Source organism: Oryzias latipes, chromosome 3 (genome assembly GCF_002234675.1).
Source record: "Oryzias latipes chromosome 3, ASM223467v1".
Classification (NCBI taxonomy): Eukaryota; Metazoa; Chordata; class Actinopteri; order Beloniformes; family Adrianichthyidae; genus Oryzias; species Oryzias latipes.
In genome coordinates, this window is record NC_019861.2 from 37,239,695 (window position 1) to 37,262,024 (window position 22,330).

Genomic DNA, 22,330 nt, shown 5'->3' on the forward strand with positions numbered 1-22,330 from the left:
CTTGGCATTGCGGGCTTTTACCACCGGTTTATTCCGAACTTCTCAGCCCGAGCTGCTCTGCTCACAGACCTGACTGGCTCAAGATCTCCATATCAGATTCGATGGACCACCAGGGCTGAGGCGGCCTTCCGGGACATTCAGAGTTCATTAAGTACCAGCCCAGTACTTCACAGCCCAGACTTTTGAGCTGAGCTTCTCCAGGGAGCTCCAGGAGACCAACATCCAGTGGCTTACATAAGTCGGAAGCTGATGCCCAGAAAAACTCCCTATTCAACCGTCGAGATCAAGTGGGACATGGACTCTTTCAAATATTACCTTTTAGGGACAGAGTTTACCCTGGAGACTGACCACAAGGCGTTATCCTGGCTGGAGCGGATGAAGGATACCAATGGACGGATCACAACACGGTATCTTGCTATGCAGCCCTTCTGCTATAAAGTGAAGTACATCCCAGGCAAGGACAACGCCACTGCTACCTCTCTCATTCTACCAGCAATAGTTTGGAAGGGGAGGGGAGTGTGATGGCAGCATACCCTGCCACACCCACAACAAAATGGTAGTAACCTCCTCCCAGCATTGCACACTTTCTTTTATAAATCTGCAAATTTCTTTGAGTTAATATATAGATTTTTTTCTGTTTTCAATCATGTGTAGCACATGTACATTTGTTTGGTATACTTATTTTGGTTTGTTTAATTAATGTCACCTGTTTTTTGAGTTGCCAGTGCTGAGGGTGCTTCTGGTCCCTACGGGTGTGGCTGAGGTTCTGCTCCTGGCGCTGTGCTGTGAGGACTGGCAAAGGAGGAGCTCAAGTCTTCACAGCATTTAAATATTCCAGTCAGACAATTGGGCAGGCGCCATCTACAGAAGCCTCCCGGGGAGAAACCATGGACTTATTTAATGTTTATTTCCTTTGCTTCTGTTGGTCATTATTCATTTTGTTCCACTTTTGATGATTTTTCTCTTGCACTTAGAGACCAAGTTTTGTATTTAGTCTTGTCTATATAGTCTTTGTTAAACGTCTGTGAAGTCATGTTAGTTTCCCCCCCATGTTTCTCAAGTGGTCTAATCAGCCACTATGTATGTTCCCCTGTTGTGTCTTTGGTTAGGTCAGTTTGTTTCTGTTACTTGGTCTGTTCAGTTGGTTAAGTTAAAGTTATTGCCTGAGTTAATCATGTTTCTGTTTACCTCTTTTAATGTTAGGGTTAGGATTAGGGTTAGGGTTACTTTGTTCATCTTTTTACATTTTTTTGAGAAAAATTAAAACTTTCATTTTTTGATAAACTTCTGTTGTCCTCTTTGGCCGCTTGATCCCCTTACAGTGGGATTCTATTTATATTATGTCTGGGAGGATCTCTATCCAGCCATTCATTTGAAAATAGATTAAAATCACCATCTATCAATATATATTGTCTGAGTGATATAAATGCTTTTACTCTGTAAAGGAGCAGGAAACCCACCTGGACCTCAGAGAAGCAACACTGACACACCCTTAGACCACTCCCTCTCACCTGTGTGGTTAGCTGATGGTCACAGTTGATGATGAGCAGCTCAGGTGGGGGTGGGGTTGTTTACCTGACAGCTTCTGATCACCTCTGTGATTGAGTCACTCTCACGTGGTGTTTAATTCAATTCAATTCAATTCAATTTTATTTGTATAGCCAAAAATCACAACAACAGTCGTCTCGATGGGCTTCGAAGTAAAACATGAACTCAAAAGAATCATGAATACAAAGAGTTCAATAGGAAAATACTAAAATGAACTAACAAACTGACTAAGCTATACTGGCATCCCTGCCCTTAGACCCCCCTTCGCGGTAAGGAAAAACTCCCAAAAAAAACGGATTCCGGAAAAAACGAAGAAACCTCAGGGGTGCCCACATGAAGGAGGGATCCTCCCCCAGGACGGACAGGCGATTTACCAGAACTCTTAGAGAAGAATTAACTTATCTAAATCTACAACACATACATAAAGTCCAGCAGACGAGCTTCATCCAGCCGTGGTTGGGGGGACAGTCAAAGGCGCAAGTCGAGCCGGAGACAGGAACCACAGCCAGGTGTAGGAGCAGAGACGAGGTACTCGGTCAGGAACTGGAGCACAGATGAAACAACTGGAGTCTGTAAGCACTCCCACTCCCCAGGAGGGAAGAGGAAAAGAGGGACAATACATGAATCACTGTACCAAACAGAGGCATGGAGAACTAAATGATAAATTATGATCAAGAATAGAGGAGAGGAAGGGTAGAAGTAAAAAAGGAAAGAGGACAGAACCCCAGTGCACCATAGTTACCCCAGCTTCAACTTCTAGCAGCCTTTTAAAAGAAATAGTTATTATTAAGTTTAATTTAAACACATTAACATTAAGTTAAATAATCTCTGAATACTAACTAGTCTGATAATAATCCTGTCCACAGAGGAATGTTTTCAGTCTAACTTTGAATGTAGAAACTGAGTCGGCCTCTCTTACATGAGCTGGGAGTTTATTCCATAAAACAGGGGCTTGGTGGCTAAACGCTCTACCTCCAACCGTACTTTTACTAATTCTAGGAACCACAAGCAGTCCTGCATTTTGCGAGCGAAGTGTTCTCATTGGATGGTAAGGGACTATGAGGTCCTTAATTTAGGACGGGGCCATACCATGTAAGGCCTTCTAGGTTAACAGGAGGATCTTGAACTTGATTCTAGAATCAACTGGGAGCCAATGGAGCGAAACCAACACAGGAGTGATGTGATCTCTTCTGCTAGTTCCTGCTAACAATCTAGCTGCTGCGTTCTGAACAAGCTGGAGACTTCTGGAGACAATTAATTACCTCCTCTTGAACCCAGAAAAAACTGAGGTCATTATACTTGGTCCTAAAAACCTCAGTTTTTTCTGGGTTCATGAGGAGGTAATTAATTGTCATCCAGGTCTTGATGTCACTGATGCAGGCGTTCAGTTTCTCTATCTGGTCATTCTGGTCAGGCTTCATGGATAAATACAACTGCGTATCGTCGGTATAACAATGAAAATTAATGCTGTGTTTCCTGATTATGTTTCCTAGGGGTAGCATATAAAGCGTAAACAGGATCGGTCCCAAGACTGAGCCCTGTGGGACTCCATAGTTAACTCGAGTGCACTGAGAGGAATGGCCATTTACATTAACGAACTGATACCTATCAGACAGATAGGATTTAAACCACTGGAGAGCAGATCCTCTGATCCCAATGTCCTGCTCTAATCTATGGAGTAAAATACCGTGGTCGATAGTGTCAAAGGCTGCACTGAGGTCCAACAGGACCAGAATAGAAAGTAGTCCCTTTTCTGAGGCCAATAACAAGTCATTAGAGACTCTAACTAGTGCAGTTTCCGTACTGTGGTGAGGTCTAAACCCCGACTGAAAGTCTTCAAAGTGGCTGTTGTCCTGTAGGTGGCGGTAAAGCTGCTTAACTACAACTCTTTCTAGGATTTTAGAAATAAAGGGCAGGTTTGATATCGGTCTATAGTTGGCCAAGATGCTAGGATCCAAACTGGGCTTTTTCAGAAGAGGTTTAACAACTGCATATTTAAAAGACTGTGGCACGTAACCCGTTTCCAGAGAGGCATTTATCATTGTTAATATGGGATCATTAATTAGGGGAAAAGTTTCTTTAAAAAGTCTAGTGGGAATTGGGTCTAACAGACACGTTGAGGATTTGGAGGACGTAATAATTGATGTTATTTCCGCTTGATCCACAATAGTGAAGCAGTCCAATGTTACAGAGGTTTCTATGGATGCCTCCATTTCTACCGCTTCAGCCTGTTCTGGGCTGATAGTAGGAATAACTTGATTTAACTTATGTCTAATATTTGAGATTTTACTGTCGAAAAATGTAAGAAAATCATCAGAGCTGAGAGAAACAGGAACATGTGGTTCTACTGAGCTCTGACTGCGAGTTAATTTAGCAATAGTGCTAAAAAGAAATCTTGGATTGTTTCCATTCTCTGATATTAAGGTTGAATAGTACTGGCTTATAGCTCTACGCAGAGCTTTTTTATAATTTAATAGGCTATGTTTCCCGTTATCCAGAGACTGCTCTGGTGGGGGTGGGGTTGTTTACCTGACAGCTTCTGATCACCTCTGTGATTGAGTCACTCTCACGTGGTGTTTATGGTCTAAAACTCAGTAGTTTGAAATATTATTCAAAAGTCCCAGTGCATTTTGGAGTTTTTAGTTTTAATGTTTGTGTTGCTCTTATGTCTGAGCTTTCAGTGAATCTGAAACTGACCTGTAGTCCAGCGCCTGGTAAGAAAGCTCACCAAGACCTCTATGGCTGATGCCTGGGGGCCAGAGGGAATCAAAGACAACCAGACAGACACACTTGTTTTCTTATTGGAAAGCAAAGATTTATTGCAGACGATAGCAAAAGCAGCTAGCTGCAGCACAGCACATAGCAGTAGAAACGTGTCAGCTTCACAAAAACTTTGCCCAAGATAAAGATCACAGCTATGAACAGGGGTCACAGGGTTGCCTTTGGGTTGTCACAGGGTCATGAAATAGTGTGTACAGGTGAGGACAGAAAATGGCTGAATGAGGAAAGGAATTTAGCACGAGTAGCTAATCGGTGGGATTCACTTTTCTGTCACGATGGTTTTAGCGTCAGTGTAGGTGACGCCTTTGTAGATCCCGCTGGTGTTGAACTTGAAGGGCATCCCGTTGCAGCAGGTTATCTTCACCTTTCCCATGTAAGGGAGATCCACAGTGGCTCTGCCAATGGTGACTTTCACATCCACCGTCTTCCCAGGAGGAACATTGACCGGGAAGGAGAACGTCTCCTTCCTCTCATCGGTGTTCTCTAGACCGTAGGAGCTTTCTGTACTGGTGGTGAAGCTGAAGCCAGTAGACGATTCGACCACCTCTGGTATCCCTGCCTTGACCTCAAAACTGAAGGTCGCTTCCATTTTGTTTGACACGGACCAGGAGGATTTCTTGGTGATGGTTTTACTGGATTCAATTGTGTAGGACTGAGGCACGCCTGTGTTATTGGTGTAAGTGACAGCCTTGATCTCCTCTGTGGCCACCTGAGGGATCACCTGGTGGAGGGTGGGGTAGTAAACGTCGATCAGCTCAGTTGACTTGATGGTGTTGATGAACACAAACCCCAGACTATCTATGTCAACCTCACACCTTCCTATAACTCCCAAACAAATCCCAGACCCAACATCAATGGGGTACTCTGTTTTCAGACCCCAGTCGGTCATCTGTGGGAAGAATTCTTGTCCTGCTGTTGTCCTGATCCTGATGGCGCCTAGGCGAGTTCCTGCACCATTGCCCCACAGCGAGAGCGACTTAATCTGCTCGCCATCCTGAAATTCCATCTCTGAAAATCCTCCTTCAGCCCTTCCAAACTGCCTGACCCGACCATCGGTCAGCCAAACCTTGATGCCCTTCACCTGCCACCCTCCCACCCACACCCACAGCTTCTTTAGCGTGGCCCCGTTGCTTTCCCCGGTGAAATTAAAAGAATCACCGCCTTGTCCACCAATCATTTTCATAGGTACCAGGTACAACATCTTTGCGGTAGAACCTGCAAGAAGAACAAGAACAACCTCCGTGTCAGTCAGACACTCAAGGTTCAGCAACGACTGAAGAGATTTCAGAGCAACAGACCGGTGCCATGAAGACTCTGAAGTCACAGAAACTAATGAGTCAGCAACACTTCAAGTGTCTGGACTTATCTGTTATGTTATTTTTCTGTCTAGGGGTTCTAGAGGAACATGACCTCCACTAACTTCCCTAGACTAACATAAACAGGAGAAAGAAAGAAAATCAGTTCACCCCTAAAGCTTCCCTTTTAATTATAAATCTGTTAAGTGCATGTATTTTCTATATTATTCAAACTTCTGTTTTTAAGACAGTTTTTATGTTCTGTTTTTTTTACACAATTATAGTCCTTTTTCGTTGGGATTTTTCCGTGTGCCATTTCAGAAAAAGTGATCACTTCAGCCGAACAGAAAGAAGTGTTTGGAATGTGAGATGATTAGATCATGAAAGACAGAACTTCCTGTTATTACAGCAGAAAATGATTAACAACTGCCTTGTGACCTAAAGATAATTCACTCACCATGTTACTAGGGAGACCTGATTTTAAATAAAAGTGCGAGGTTGGAACAGACACCCTGAGAAGAGCGGTTTGGAGCAGAAAGGTGGTCTGTTTCTAGGAAATTTCCAAGAAATCGTACCTGGTTCTTGGTGTCTGTTTCCTTTGTTAATACTGTCTTGTGTTTTCAGGAATAACCTTGACAAAATCACTCAACACACTCAACTGGGAACACTGGGTGCCAGTGGGTCAGGAGGTTGAGCAGGTCGTCCAATGATCCTCGCTCCCCCTAGTCAACTGTCGTCGTGTCTTTGAGCAAGACACTTCACCCTCCTTGCCTCTAGTGTTGCTCCACTGTTGTGTGAATGCATATGAATGTCCTGGTGATGGTCGGAGCAGTCCTAGGCGCAAACTGGCAGCCAACTGGCAACTGGGGCTACAACAGTAGCTACCATCACCAAGTATAAATGACGGGTGAATGAATAATAAACACACTATAAGAACTTTGAGTGTCTGGAAAAGACCGGATAAATCAAATCAATTATTATTATCAACAAAAGACTACACAGAATGAGCCTGAACACAAAACACTGCCGAGAGCATAGTGAGGAGAGCTGGAGACTGTTTGCAACACATCTGCGTTCTCTGGCCTCCACGTGAAAATGTTTAGAGACAGACACGCAAAGAAAAAACGAGGTCCCACTCTGACAGAAATAAAGAACACAGAATAAAATAAAATTCTAACTAAATGTGGCCACAGCCATACCAACATCTTCAACTACAGACTATAAATGGAAAATCACACCAAAGCACAAATCTTTTTCCTAAAATAAATTCTAAACTTTCCTCCAGACATCCAATCTGGTGATTCAAAGACAAACTTCTTACTGTGGGATTCCATCCCAGGTTCTTACAATACTCACAGCAAAGTTAGACCTTTCATTGAACCTTGGGTTTTGTTGCTGGGCGGTGTGGCTCCCTCCTCAGTGCTGCACAGACTGAATCTGCTCTCTCTTATATAGACCTGAGGGTGGGGCCCATGATGCTCTGGCTCTCCTCCAGCTGTGGATTTTTCCAGCCTGACCTCCTCAAGTTCTGTTCAGATCTGCTCTCTGCTCTGTTCTCTACCGGCCACAACAGCCAAGTCCCCACACTCGACATTTGTGAGAACAGAAAGAAAGTCTGGGTTTAATCTGACCATGATTGGTTAATTTTCAGAGCGTTTTGCATAATTAAATACAAACAACAAAATACAAGAAAGAGAAAATTCTGAAACCAGCTCACCCATTTGCCCTCCCCTCTATTCACAAATCCACTTCACACAAAATGCAAACGGGCGCAAAAAAATGACTGATTATAATAGATGTGCGGCGTGGCTGTGGATTGAGGAAACAATACATCAGGAATCTCTTATACAAAGACCAGCTCAGCCACAGAACATAAGCCCAAACAGACATGAACTCGTCTGTAGTAGAACACAAAATACACACAAAAACACACAGCGCTAACCGCAAGAACTTTCTACATTGTTTCTGGAGTGTTTATTATGGCCTGCAGCAGACAAGGACTGGAAGTACCATGTTGTTTTCATCTGATCAGAACCCCAAAAGTGACAAGAAAGATACCCTACATGAGATCTAAACCCGTACCCTGACGAGAAAGACATCCCGGGTCAGATCCGAACCTGAAACCTGACAAGAAAGACACTCAAGGTCAGATCCAAACCCCAATAACCAACGAGGATGACACCCCAGATCGGAAACCCAGAAGTAACAAGAAAGACATCCTAGGTAAAATCTGAACCACAAAACGGACGAGGAGTTGTTTTGTCTTCAGTTTTGCAGTTCAGATCTGACCTGGGGGTTTGACAAAGGAGACAAGGTTTTTTGTAGGTTTTTTAAAGAAAAGTATACCAGTGGTGAAAAAGAAACCCAGAAAGATTAGGATCTCTCACATAAATAAAGAAGGTGCTTCACTGTTTCTGTACCATCACAGCAGAAGGTCCATGTGTTTATGTCAATATTGGATTTATCGTGAAGAGAATCGTTAGACTGATACGATTACGAGGTGATTTGCTTTTGCTTATGGAGGAATTGGAAATTAAGTATATCTTGTCAAAAAGTTTTGATTGTACTCTCTAAAATTGTCATAATTTTGATCTTTCTTTTTATTTAACATGTGAAAAAATGTTGGGTAAAATTACAAGAGAAGAGGGTTTGTTGGCTGAACTGAAGAACCCAAGGGTGGTTCTCCAATCCCAGAGACAACCTGCAACAGATGTGAGTAACTCTCCACGCTCAGCTTGGAGTGAGGCCTCCTTGTTGCCGCTCCCAACGACAGTGCCCTGACATTGTCGAGAAGATAGCGATGTAGTTGACATGGACATGACTGCTGTACCCTCCATGGTGCAACCACCGCCCTTCCGTCAGATGGACCCCAAGATGCTACCATATCGGCCTGAGGAAGATATTGAAAATGTTTTACTCCGTTTTGAGGGGATTGCAAAGACTTGGGGTTGGGCGTACACTGAATGGGCATACAGACTTGTACCTTTGTTAACTGGAAAGGCTCTAGCAGCCTACTCAGCGAGGGATGAAGACCTCTCAGACTCATATCCTGATATCAAGGAGGCTTTTTTGGCCAAATTTAATCTTTCAGCTGAGACTACAGACAATGTTTCAGAGACACTAATGTCTCACCAGGGGAGTTGCCTACAGAGACTTATCATCGTCTTAGTGGTTTATATTGTCGACGGATAAGGCCTGACCAACGTGGTATGGAAGACATCGGAGAAATCATCATATTGGAAAAATTGTTTCGCACCTTACCTCCTGATGTACTTACGTGGGTGAAGGAGCATGAACAACCAACAGGGATGGAAGCAGCTAACCTTGCAACCCAGTCCATTAATGCTCACAGAACAACTGGCCAAGGACACAGCAGCGAGTCTTTCATCACACCCTTGGAGATGGGCGGCGGCCGGTTGACAAAAGTCCAGAGGCTCAGAGATCCAGCAGTAGTGTGAGGAAGACTTTACCTCGTGGTGACAATGGGGGACAGCATTTAATCTGCGATTTGTCAGCCGCCTGAACATAAAGCTTTGTTCCATCCTCTTAAAAAGCCCAAAATGTCTGTGTCATGGGTCCCTCAGGGAAATAAAGGCAGAGGAGCCAAGTTGAGAAAGTCCTTTCTTTATTAAAAGAACCTGAACACTACAATTGTTCCACGTAGGGCACATCAGCATGTCACTCTCCAACTCTCTCTTTTTACTTCCTGTGACACTCCCTTTGAAATGATAAACCCCTACTATTGGGCGCTGCTATTCATTACATCACAGGTTACATCACAGGAAACATTTTACGTCTTACATTGTCTAGCAAGACATTTAAACCTAAAATAAATAAACAGTGTGGATACCACCACCAGTTGACGTTGCCACACAGTCACAGTCCGGTTATTGTTGTGTGCTACAGATAAGTGTTACCAAGTTGCAAGATCCATGTTCAGACCCTACTTCCTTTTACCCAGTGACTGGTAATGGTGTTCCTTTAACTGCTTTGTTAGACAGTGGCAGTTCTAAGTCTTTGGTAAAGAAATGTTATATAACAGACCATGTTCTCAACTATAAGAACAAAACTGTTATTGAGTGTGTCCATGGACATGGCAAAGTGTATCCCACTGCTGAAGTTACTTTGGATCTGGATGATCAAGCATCTGTTTTGCAAGTTGCAGTGTAGGACAAAATGCCAGTTGATTGTGGTATTGGGAGGGATTATCCTCTTTTGTGGGACTTACTCAGGGACAAAAGACAAACCAATGTTATTGCTGTAATCAATCCAATCCAATCCACTTTATTTATGTAGCACATTTCCCAAACATGCAGTTTCCAAAGTTCTGTACAGTGACCAAAACCAGACAAAAGATTATCAAACAAAATAAAAGCAAAGTACAGTAATAAAATGAATACAAATAAAAACAAGATACAAACACTGATAAAAATACAGATAAAAATACAGATAAAAACCCTGAGGATCACACAACTCACACGGTGTTACAAGCAAGAAACAAAAATGTGTTTTAAGACGGGACTTAAAACACTCCACAGAGGGCGCTGTTCTGACATGCAAAGGCAGACAGAGAATGCTCTGTATCTTCTAGTTTTGAGCCTCGTTATGGGCTCCACAGGTTGAAGCTGGCCCTCTGACCTCATGGCACGAGCTGTAGTCACAATGTCACAGGTTAAGGCTGGTTTGGAACCTCTTCCAGGTTTTCATGATGATCTTTGTGAGGGCGGCTACAAAGGCCAAAAGAAATCACAGCGCCAACTCCATCAAGAAAAGCGTTGAGGGTCTTTTGAAACTCTTATGCAGAAACCTCAATGTTAGAATTTGTTTGGGATGTACCAAATGATATTAGACATTTACAGTTGACTGACACTTCTTTGGCTTTTCTGTACAATCAAGTTGAAACCAAAACTGACAATGTCGCTACAGATACAAAATGTGTATTAGATCAGTGTTTTTCAACCAGTGTGCAGTGTGGCGTGGGAGATGGTCAAGTGCGCCGTGGGAAATTGCCCTCATTCACTAAAAACAAAACTAAAAACATTTTCCATCTCCAAGAAATCAGCTCTCTGTGTATCCAAACAGGCCCTGTTAAACACTGAGTAGTTAGGAATATAAAAGATCTTAAAATTTCTTTTTCTTTGTGTTTATTTAATTCTATTAAAGACATTTTGATGAGAATCACGGTACCGCGATTTAGCTGCAGCTATAACTGTGTAAAGAAAAGTCCCGCCCCTTTAACTGTCTCCGCCAATCATTCTTGAAGGCTTAATCACATGTCATCAGTTTGACCAATCAGAAGTGGTTAAAGTCTTCACTTCCTTGTTCTTAATTCTGCTGATAAAGTCGCTCAGTTCTGACAAAAATACCAGCTAAAGCTCGCCTTTAGCTGGTGGTTCATCTCTTAAAAAAAACAGCCGCAACTTCCTGCTTTTTCTGCCACAATTATCACAAAAATCCACGTGAGATTGCGGGGGGGCGGGGGCGGCTGTCAATCAATACAGACCGTGAATTTCTGCTTTTTTTTTTTGGATGCTGGTGTGCCGCGGGATTTTTGTCAGGGTTAAAGTGTGCCGTGGCTCAAAAAAGGTTGAAAAACACTGTATTAGATAACCATATTTTATATATTCAGGGAGAGACGGGTAAGCGGTTGGTAGTGCCTACTGTATCCAGATCTATAGTTTTGCACCTAGCCCAGTTCCATGGGCAGGACACCTGGGTCATCTAAAAATTTATTCAAGATTAGCAAAGCGCTTTTACTTGCCAGGTATGTTTAAACATGTAAGAGAGTTTTGTGCTTCATGCCCTTAAACAAGCACCGCTACATCCTCTGGCAGTTATTAGTACCCATTTCCAGATTATTGGATATTGTACGACCACAGAAGAGAAGCAGTTCTGGATACAAATATATTCTGGTCATGTTTGATTGTGCAACCCATTTTCCGGAAGCTTTCCCTTTATGTACCATCAAAACAAAGGCAATAATAAATGCTCTTGTTCAGCTTTTTTCTCATGTAGAGTGCCGAATGGTTGCCTTTTCTCTTGTTTGCATTCAGAGACTTTCTCCAGGCTTCCACAGGTTACTCCCCATTTGAGCTCCTGTAAGGGTGGCCAGTCCAGGGACCCTTGGATTTGTTTAGAAAAGAACGGGACACAAGAAAGGAACCAGTGGCTGAGGGAATCCTGTCCTATGTACTTCAGATGAGGAATCATTCGGAAATGTACAGAGAACTGGCACAAGAGAACCTCAACAGAGCCCAAAGTGATCAAAAAACAGCGAACGAGTTCGCTTTTCAGGCAGCCAAAACTCTGCAGTCTATTCCCCCCCCTAGGGCGGTAGTTAATTAACTCACCTGTTCAGCGTTCTATTTAAGTCCAGGTGTGCAGCCGTTCATTCTCTTTCTTACCGCAGCGCTGCATTCGTCGCATGTTCTCCATGCTGTCGGTGGTTTTCCTGGCGTGTTTTTGCGTTGTGATGTCTGCCCCGCTTTTGTGTTCGGACAGTGATAATCCTCCGTATTCAGATGGGGAGTTTTCCGTCATTCCTGCGACTGCTCCTCCTGTTTCCATCTCCCCCGGTGGTTCCGCCTCTGCTTCGCGTCCTCAGCGCCGTAGCTCCCGCATTTCGTCTAGGCGCTTAAGGGACTGGCCTGTCCACCGTCTTTTGGAGGCTCTGTACGAGCAGGGCGTTCCGGTGCCCAACGGTCTGACTCACGAAGACATATTCCAGTACTTTTGGCTCAAGTCGATGGTTCGGGCGATCAGGGTGCCGGTGTCACTTGCTCAAAAGGGAAAGGGAAGGCTCCCTCCCGCAAGCGCCCTGTTTCGGCGACGTCCTGAGCCGCCGCCGTGCTTCCCGAGTCTTCCCGTGACGCTATCTCTACGTCCCCGACCGAGGCTTCCATCATCTCCTCTCTCGTGGATATTAAAGGTTCTCTGGATAGCATGAATGCTCGGATATCCTTGGTGAAGCGTGCCGTGATGCCCCCCCTTTCCTCCCTCGAGGCCAGGTACATTTTCGGCCCCGATTTCGTTCCCCCATTTGTCATAATTTCAATGAAGGTGTTTGTGTGTTTCCTAATTGTAGATTTGTACAGGTTTGTAGCCTGTGTGCGGACAGTCATCCCCGCTCTGTATGCCCCCGGAGGGTCCGGCCCAAGTCTTCCGGGAATTAAAATTTGGACATCCTTCTACACCCGTGAACATGTCAGCTCTCTCTGCTGCCCTGGCTTCTCACCCTGACAGTTGCTTTGTGAACTACCTCAATACCGGTTTGGTTCAGGGTTTTATGGCTGGTATGTGTTTTCCCCCTTATGTTTGCGGGAACCTGCTGTCAGCCCGTAATGAGCCTGACGTTGTGGATTCTCTCCTAGCTAAGGAGGTTTCCAATGGCTATATGATCGGACCTTTTTCCAGAGTTCCGTTTCCGGTGTTTCGGGTTAGCCCCTTAGGTGTGGCCACTCGGAAATATTCCGGGAAGAAGCGCCTCATTATAGACCTCTCCGGTCCTCATAATTCTTCCGTTCCGAGTGGTAACAGTTTGATTCCCAAGGGGGTGGGGGGTCTAGCCTGCGATGCGCCTTGGGGGGGGCTACTTGGGAGTGGCCCCCCTCCTATGGTTGCCGTATGGAGTGGGCCCCCCCTCTTTCGGTTTTATTTGCACCTTAGACATGTAGGGTCCTTGGTAGGGGGGGTGCTTGGACATCACTGCAAGCAAGCAGCAGATGTCCTCCTGGCACCCTACTCGCCAATTTTAACCGCACCTTAGACATTTAGGGCCCCTTGGTGTGGAGGGTGAGGGGACATCACTGTGAGTAATCAGGAGATGTCCCCTTAGTGCCCTACTCGCCAATTTTAACTGCACCCCCCTTAGTACACACACCCCTCCCCCTTCAATATATACATTCAAACATAAACACACACACGTGCACACAAACACCCTCCCAAACACCCATACACGCACACACATTTTACAAGGAAGGTGGGACCTGGGTCCATCTGTCCCCTACCCCTTCCCTGGTGGGGGGTGCGGGCCCCTTGGCGATGGCGGCCGTGTCCCTTGGGTGCCGGCTCCCTGGGCCCGGCGGTGCTCTCTCCGCACGGTGGGGGGGTTCATATTACACCTGAGCCGGGGGTGTTCGTGTCCCTTGGGGGTGGGTCCTGGTCCTTGCCCCTGGGCGCTGGGCCCCGCCAAACTTCCAACATGGCCGAGCCTGGTCGGGCCATATTTATAACACCCCTTGTGGGCCGCCCTTTTTTCCCCGGGGTTCCCCCCTGCTGGGCGGGGGCGGCGGGCCCCTGCCTTGCTCCTACCTGGACCAACCGTGGGCCGGGTGGGTGGCTGCCTGGAGTGCGGAGCGGGTCTCCCTTGGGGGGTCCTGGGGTCGGGGCCGGGGGATGCCCGGAACTCCTGGGTGGTGGTGGGGTGCTCGTCTGGGGCTGTGGGCGTCCCTCTCCGGCGGGGCCCTGCGTTGGGCTCTTCCGGCGCGGCGGGGGGCTGCTTTCCTGGCTGGGCTGGGGCGGCGCTCTCTTTCCCTCTGCGCCTCCCTGCTCTCTGGCTCTGGGGGCCTCGCGGCGGTCCTGCTGGCCCTGGCCTGGGTGGCGGTCTTGGTCGCCCGGGGGGCGGTTGTTCCCTGCCTGTTCCCGTATGGCGTTGGGGGAATTCCGGCTGCCGCTGCTGCTGCGGCGGGGGTCTGGGTGTGGGGGTGGCTGGGCGCTCCTCCTCCTTCTTTTCACATTCCACCATCCATTTTAGAAGAACATAAACACTCACTTGAGCACAGGTGTTGGCTCACCTTTGCACTAATAGTTTGCATGATTGAATGAATGAAAGATTTCACACTAGTTGGTTTAAAGGCATAGGTATGCGTTCGTGAACACTATCTGTTTTGTGTACATGTTGACATGTGGACATTTTTGCAGCTAGCAGGTGTGTTGATAATATTTGAGTGTGTGTGAACAGGCCCCGCCCTTTTTGTACTACATTTGAACCGTACCGTAACGATAAACAACCAGTAAACCTGTCTGCTCTATGCTGCTTCATGGTCTTACCCCCCTTCCCCTCCTATTATCACCCTCCTACCCCCCCCTCTCTCTAACGTCCCTCTCTCTTCTTCCCCTCTTTCCTTTTCCGTCCGGTCCAACACCAAAGATTTTCAAACATGATTGAAATTAATAAAGTTTGGCCTCAATTTCAAAAGGGGTTTATTCAGACATACCTTTGGTTTGTCTGAAGATGAATAACCCCTCTTGTTAAAATAAAATATGTCCAACACAAGAGGCCCTCAGCTCTCATCTGTTTGCCTAGCTGTTGGACAGGACAAGTTAAAAAAAAACAAAAAAACAAAAACAAAAAAAAAAAAACAGTTTGATTCCCCGTGAGCCCTTTTCTCTTTTCTACGCTTCGGTCAACAATGCTATCTCTATGATAATTTCCGCTGGACGTGGTGCATGGTTGGGGAAGGCTGATATATCAGATGCATTCAAGATTATGCCTTTGCATCCCTCACAAAGGTATATTTTCGGAGTTAGATGGCGCTCTAGGTATTATTTTTCTGTTCGTTTGCCTTTAGGTTGCCGTAGCAGTCCTCGCATATTTGATTCTTTGTCGGAGGCCCTGTGCTGGATTTTGTATAATTCCTTCAGGCTTCCCTATGTTTTGCATCTTTTGGATGATTTTTTGGTAATTGATTTTCCTTCCTCACCCCCATATCATTGTATTTCTACGGTCTTGTCGCTTTTTTCCCATTTAGGCGTCCCTCTCTCCCCTGAGAAAACATGCAGTCCTTCCACTCATTTGGAATTTCTGGGTATTGTTCTTGATAGTGCTTTGATGCAGGCTTCTTTGCCCCCCGATAAGCTCACTCGCATTCGTGAAGCCGTGTCGTCTTTTCTGTCTATCAGTCATGTGACTAAGAGGGATTTGCTGTACCTTTTGGGTCATCTGAATTTCGCTATGAGCATTATTCCCCATGGTCGCTCTTTCATTTCTCGCCTTCTTGTTATTGCCGGTTCAGTTCCCGACCTCCATGATCTCGTGGTTCTGGATGACGGTTCTCTGTCAGATTTGCGTTTTTGGTCTCTTCTTTTGGTTGCTTGGAATGGCATTTCTTTCTTTTATAATGTTCGTTTCGAGTCTTCTGACTCCCTTCATTTTTTTACTGACTCTGCTCCGTCCGTTGGTTTTGGGGGTATTTTCGACGACGAGTGGTTCGCAGACATTTGGCATCAGAACTTATGGAAGCTGCACCCCAATCTACGGCTTTGTTTGAGCTTTATCCAATCGTAATAGCATGCTCGCTATGGGGAAAGAAATGGTCGAGAAAGCGGATAACAGTGTTTTGCGACAATGCACCTGCAGTGGAAATAATCAAAGGTCGCTCTAAATGTGCGTTGATAAATAGTCTCATGAGGCGGTTGACTTGGTTTAGCGTTTTACATAGTTTTATTCTTCGGACTACCTTTATTCCTGGCCATGTGAACGTTGTCGCTGATGCTCTCTCTCGCTTCAAACTTTAGGAGTTCAGTACTCTGTGTCCAAAAGCCGATCCTCACAGCCTCCCCTGCCCAGCGTTCCGACAGATGGATTAAGTTTTTCCCAATGAGTGATTTGCTGTTATCCGCTGCCGAATATATGAGGTTTGGTTTAGCCGACAATACAATTAAAGCTTATGATTCATCCTGGACATCCTACAGCTCTTTCTGTGCTAGTATTCATGTGCCCCCACTGCCAATTAATGTACCACTGGTCTGCGCTTTTGCTGTACATCTATTCGAGAATCCCCAGTATCAAGTTCAGAGCATCAAGTCCTGCCTAGCTGCTATCCAGTTCCACACAAGATGCTGGTCTTCGTCATCTACAAGTCTTCTTGGACACCCTGCCATTCGCCCTCTCCTCAATGGTTTTCTGAAGGCTCGTCCATCCGGAAATGATAAAAGGTTACCACTTACTCTATCTTTAATGCATAAGATAGTGATGAGATTACGAGCTGGTTTCGTTTCCCCTTATGTAGACTCTTTATTAGAAGCTGTAATTTTAATGGCTTTTTGTGGTTTCCTAAGATGTAGTGAATTCACTACTACAACTCTGTCTTTCAACCCTCAGCCGGACCTCACTTTTTCTGACTTATCATTCACTGAGCATTTTTATGTTCTTAATCTTAAACATTCTAAAACTGACAAACTTTGCAAAGGTGTTCAAGTTTTTATTGCAAAAATTGATACTGTTTTCTGCCCGTTTTCTTCAATGCAACGCTATCCGAGCCACCGACCTACCACACCCTGGTCAGCACCTCTGTTTCTCGTGGATGGCGTTAAACCCCTGACTAGAAGTTGGATGGCTTCCAAGTTCCGCAGCCTCTGCTCGTCCTGCGGTCTCCAGGCTGATCATTACACCTTGCACTCCCTTACAATTGGTGCTGCAACGACCGCTGCTCTTCATGTGCCTACTTCTACTTTGAAAGCTATGGGGCGCTGGTCCTCTTCCGCTTTTCAGAGATACGTTAGATTTAAAACAGACGATATTTTAGCAGCTCAAAGGAAAATTAGTCATGTCTGAATGGTGAATATGTAGCCGGGTGGAAGCCTTAAGAATGAGTAATTAAATGCCTTAAATTGCAACCAAATACGAGTAATTAGGTTGGCTCCTTGTTTGTTTATTTTGTTTGTTCATCTTGTTGACTCTTTCTCTCCTGCAGATAGTATGTTCCCCTAGTGGTTCACGAACGGGAGCGGCCCAACGGTCAAAGGTGCCGGGTCACACATAGCAGTTCCACTAGATAGTGTGTCCCCTTCGAGGCGCTGTACTCGAACGGGGGCGGCCCAACGGTCAAAGGTGCCGCGTCACACATAGCAATTCCACTACATAATATGTCCCCTTCGAGGCGCTGTACTTGAACGGGGGCGGCCCAACGGTCAAAGGTGCCAGGTCACACATAGCAGTTCCACTAGATAGTGTGTCCCCTTCGAGGCGCTGTACTCGAATAAAAGAAATGAAAAGAAGGGGGCAGCCCAACGGTCAAAGGTGCCGGGTCACACATAGCAGTCTTACTTTAAATGGAATGGAATGAAATGAAATGAAAATGGAATGCCGCCGAAACACACCTCATCTTATGACACACTGATTATACATTTACATTCTTTCTTCTTGTTGATCTTTGGTTTTGGGGGTTTCTTACCCTAAAGTTTATGGAAATTATCTCATGGAATTGTACGTAGCCTTATGCCAATCAAAGTTTGTTAATGCCAACTAAGCTGTAAATTAAGTATGTGAAAATAAATGTATTCTACTGCAAGAATTTTGTCTGACTGAAATCCTGGTATGACAAGAAAGCGTGATGTAACCCGGGTGATCTCCTCCTTCTGTTCGTCCTGCCCAAATGCGTACGAGTTATCGCGAGACATGCGCATGCTCCCGGTACTTCCCACGTGACCGCGGTGCCTCTTAAAAATGGCGCAGCACAGACGGCCGTGGGAGGCTACTCTGAGCTGCTGCTACCAGGAACGTCTGTCTGTGTGCCAGTTATTTGTGTTACCGGGATTTGTCGGATTTGAGAGGGACCTGGCCAGGTTCCATCCCCATTCCATCCCTATTTCCATCTCCATTTTCTTGTCCTTCGATGGCGAGCTGCCTGGAAATTGCCTAGAACCAGTGCGGTAAGGGGTGCAGCAACCCTGTCCTCTTCCCACTTCACATTGCCTTCATCAAAGGCACAGAGTGTCTGTTTACCTGGACAATAGAACCTGGATTAACATCTTGGTGTTTCAACAATCAGCTGTTATGGAACCCATGAACTCATGATCTCTTTCAAGCCCTGTAATTGGGGAATAACTACATAAATTTGCACTTCCTGCACCGTAGCCATTTGTTGTGTGTTGTTTGAGCTCTTCACCTCCCTCCCTGAGACGAACCAAGATATTGCAGACGCTAGCCTAAACAAGAACCCTCAATGAAAAGCATAACTTAGAAGTATCCTCATTCGGGCTACATGTTAAAGTGAGTCAGCGTGATTTGAAACCAAGTAAAAAAGTTTTTCATACTTTTACAGCTGACAGCAAAAAAACTTTGGCTAAATGGCAGGGTCCACATGAATTGATTAGACAGGTTAGTCAAGTAACATGAAATAGCACACCCAGAAAAAGGAAAGCAGAGTAAAACATATCACATTGATTTGCTGAAAGAGTGGACAGACTGTGAGCAACCACCTTCTCAACAGACATTACTAGTGTGCAAAATACACGATGATGGTGATGACCCTATTACCTGTATGCCAGATATTTCCTCTTCTGTGCAGCCTCGATAAACTTTCACTTTAGCAGAAACAGGAGTCTAATCTACTGGCACAAGTACCTGACCTGTTTAAAGATGGACCTAGGAGGACTTTGCTAGTCAAACATACCATCAATCTAAAATATTCTGCACCTATTCTACCGGGGCCTTACAGCATCCCTGAGTGTCTGACACACTCTCTTAAGGAGCAGATCAAGAAAATGATAGACTTGGGGGGTCATTGAGCCGTCTGAAAGTGAATGGTCCAGACCAGTGGTGATGGTTCCAAAGAAGGATGGGTCCCAGCGTCTTTGCATTAATTTTAGAAAGGTGAGTGTTGTGTCCCGCTTTGATGCATGTTGATGACCTGATAAAGCATATCTTGCCTGAAGGCCCCTTCTAATGGAATCTGCCAATAGCCCTTACATAGGTCTAATGTGGTCAGATAGTGTGCTTTTCCGATACGCTTTATCAGGTCATCAACACGAGGCGTGCGGTATGCATCAAATCGGGACACAACACTCACCTTTCTAAAATGAATGCAAAGGCGCTGGGACCCATCCTTCTTTGGAACCATCACCACTGGTCTGGACCATTCACTTTCAGATGGCTCAAGCGTATCGGAAAAGCACACGATCTGACCACATTAGACTTATGTAAGGGCTATTGGCAGATTCCATTAGAAGGGGCCTTCAGGCAAGACACAGCTTTTGGAACACCACTGGGTTTGTATCAATTCGCAGTGATGCCATTTGGGCTCCATGGAGCCCAAAAAAGCTTTTTTTTTTGGGTTATATTTTTGGGTTATATTTTTATTTGTAAGTGGAGCTGTGCTCCTCAGGTCTTTTTACGCCGTTTCATAACAAAAAAACAAGTTTTACCATTACGTTTGATCCAAGGAAATTGAGAAACTCCTGGATTTTTCTCTCCATTTATCACTTAAATGACATGAATCTATTTATTCAGTGGGATTCTATTGATATTATGTCTGGGGGGATCTCTATCCAGCCATTTAATAGAAAATAGATTAAAATCCCCACCTACCAATATAAATCCTCTGAGTGATATAAATGCTTTTACTCTGAAAAGGAACAAGACACCCATATGGTCCTCAGGGCAGAAATACTGTCACACCCTTAGACCACTCCCTCTTACCTGTGCGGTTGTTCAAAAGGCCCAGTTTGTAGTTTTAATGTTTGTGTTGCTTTGATTGCTGAGCTTTCTGAGTCAGTGAATCTGAAACTCCGACCTGTAGTCCAGCGCCTGATAAGAAAGCTCACCAAGACCTCATTAGCTGATGCCTGGGGTCCAGAGGGAACCACAGACAACCAGACAGACACACTTGTTTTCTAATTGGAAGGCAAAGATTTATTGCAGACGACAGCAAAAGCAGCTAGCTCCAGCAAAGCACATAGCAGAAGAAACATGTCTGCTTCAAAAACTTTGCCCAAGATAAAGAACACAGATAAGAACAAGGATTAGAACAATGATTACATGACATTTCCAAAGAAGACATTGCCTGTCGTGGGCCAATCCTCTAAAGACAATGGAAGACACAGTAGACCACACTGTGAACATTGGGTTTCTAGTGTCGGTGATCTAACACACAAAATCCAGGACAGGAAAAGTCCAGCAGTAATTATCACAAAGGTCACAGAGACGCCTTTGGGTTGTCCATGATATAGTGTGTACAGGTGAGGACAGAAAATGGCTGTGAGGAAAGAAAGTTAGCACGAGTAGCTAATCGGTGGTATTCACTTTTGTGTCACGATGCTTTTAGGGTTGGTGTAGGTGACGCCTTTGTAGATCCCGCTGGTGTTGAACTTAAGGGTTTTCCCGTTGTAGCAGGTTATCTTCACCTTTCCCATGTAAGGGAGATCCACAGTGGCTCTGCCAATGGTGACTTTCACATCCACCGTCTTCCCAGGAGGAACATTGACCGGGAAGGAGAACGTCTCCTTCCTCTCATCAGTGTTCTCTAGACCGTAGGAGCTTTCTGTACTGACAGTGAAGCTGAAGCCAGTAGTCGCTTCGACCACCTCTGGTATCCCTGCCTTGACCTCAAAACTGAAGGTCGCTTCCATTTTGTTTAACACGGACCAGGAGGATTTCTTGGTGAGGGTTTTACTGGATTCAACTGTGTAGGACTGAGGCACGGCGGTGTTATTGGTGTAAGTGACAGCCTTGATCTCCTCTGTGGCCACCTGAGGGATCACCTGGTGGAGGGTGGGGTAGTAAACGTCGATCAGCTCGGTTGACTTGATGGTGTTGATGAACACAAACCCCAGACTATCTATGTCATCCCCACCCTTTCCTAGAACTCCCAGACAAATCCCAGACCCAACATCAATGGGGTACTCTGTTTTCAGACCCCAGTCTGTCATCTTTGGGAAGAATTCTTGTCCTGATGTTGTCCTGATCCTGATGGCGCCTAGGCGAGTTCCTGCACCATTGCCCCACAGCGAGAGCAACTTAATCTGCTCGCCATCCTGAAATTCCATCTCTGAAAATCCTCCTTCAGGCTTTCCAAACTCCTGGGCCTGACCATCAGTCAGCTAAACCTTGTTGCCCTTCACCTGCCACCCTCCCACCCACACCCACAGCTTCTTTAGCGTGGCCCTGTTGCTTTCCCCGGTGAAACTAAAAGAATATCCGCCATGTCCCCCAATGACAGTCACAGGTGCTAGGTAAGACATCTTTGTGGTAGAACCTGCAAAAAGAAAAAGAACAACTTCCATTTCAGTCACAGACTCAATGTTCAGCAACAATTGAAGAGATTTCAGAGAACCAGACCGGTACCATGAAGACTCTGAAGTCACAGGAACAGCTGAGTCAGCAACACTTCAAGTGTCTGGACTTATCTGTTATGCCCTTTTTCTGTCTAGGGGTTCTAGCGGAACTTAGCCTCCACTAACCTCCCTAGATTAACATAAACAGAAGAAAACATAAAAGAAAACAGCAGTTCACCCCTACAGCTTCACTGTAAAGTAGAAATCACACTCAGCAAAAGACTACACAGAGTGGGCCTGAACACTAAACGCTGCAAAGAGTACTACATGGTAAATAAAGAACACAAAACACAGAATAAACAGAAAATTCAAACTAAATGCGTCCACAGCCATAACAATGTTTTCAACTACAGACTATAAATGGACAATCACACCAAAGCATAAATCTTTTTCCAAAAATAAAATCTAGACTTTCCTCCAGACATCCAATCTGGTGATTCAAAGACAAACTTCTTACTGTGGGATTCCATCCCAGGTTCTTACAATACTCACAGCAAAGTTAGACCTTTGATTGGACCTTGGGTTCTGGTTCTGGGCGGTGTGGCTCCCTCCTCAGTGCTGCTCAGACTGAAGCTGCTCTCTCTTATATGGACCTGAGGGTGGGGCCCAGGATGCTCGGCCTCTCCTCCAGCTGTGGATTTTTCCAGCCTGAC

At 45.3% G+C, this 22,330-nt stretch overlaps 2 protein-coding genes and 1 pseudogene across 3 annotated transcripts in view; all 3 read right to left on the reverse strand.

Moving 5' to 3' along the window:
• Positions 1-22,330, reverse strand: part of tssc4 (tumor suppressing subtransferable candidate 4) — a 57,599-nt gene that overhangs the window by 30,198 nt on the left and 5,071 nt on the right. The window lies entirely within an intron of this gene.
• LOC101160881 (aerolysin-like protein) lies at positions 4,339-22,206 on the reverse strand. 2 transcript variants are annotated; one of them, XM_023953756.1, is made up of 2 exons: positions 22,170-22,206; positions 4,339-5,544 (listed from the first exon to the last, which is right to left on the reverse strand). In XM_023953756.1, exon 2 carries the CDS (start codon positions 5,528-5,530, stop codon positions 4,589-4,591), a length of 942 nt encoding a protein of 313 aa, XP_023809524.1. In that variant the 5' UTR covers positions 5,531-5,544; positions 22,170-22,206; the 3' UTR covers positions 4,339-4,588. The 2 variants fall into 2 exon arrangements, with proteins under 2 accessions (XP_023809524.1, XP_004086107.1); XM_004086059.3 differs by lacking the exon at positions 22,170-22,206 and adding an exon at positions 6,981-7,084.
• Positions 20,594-21,598, reverse strand: LOC111947183 (annotated as a pseudogene).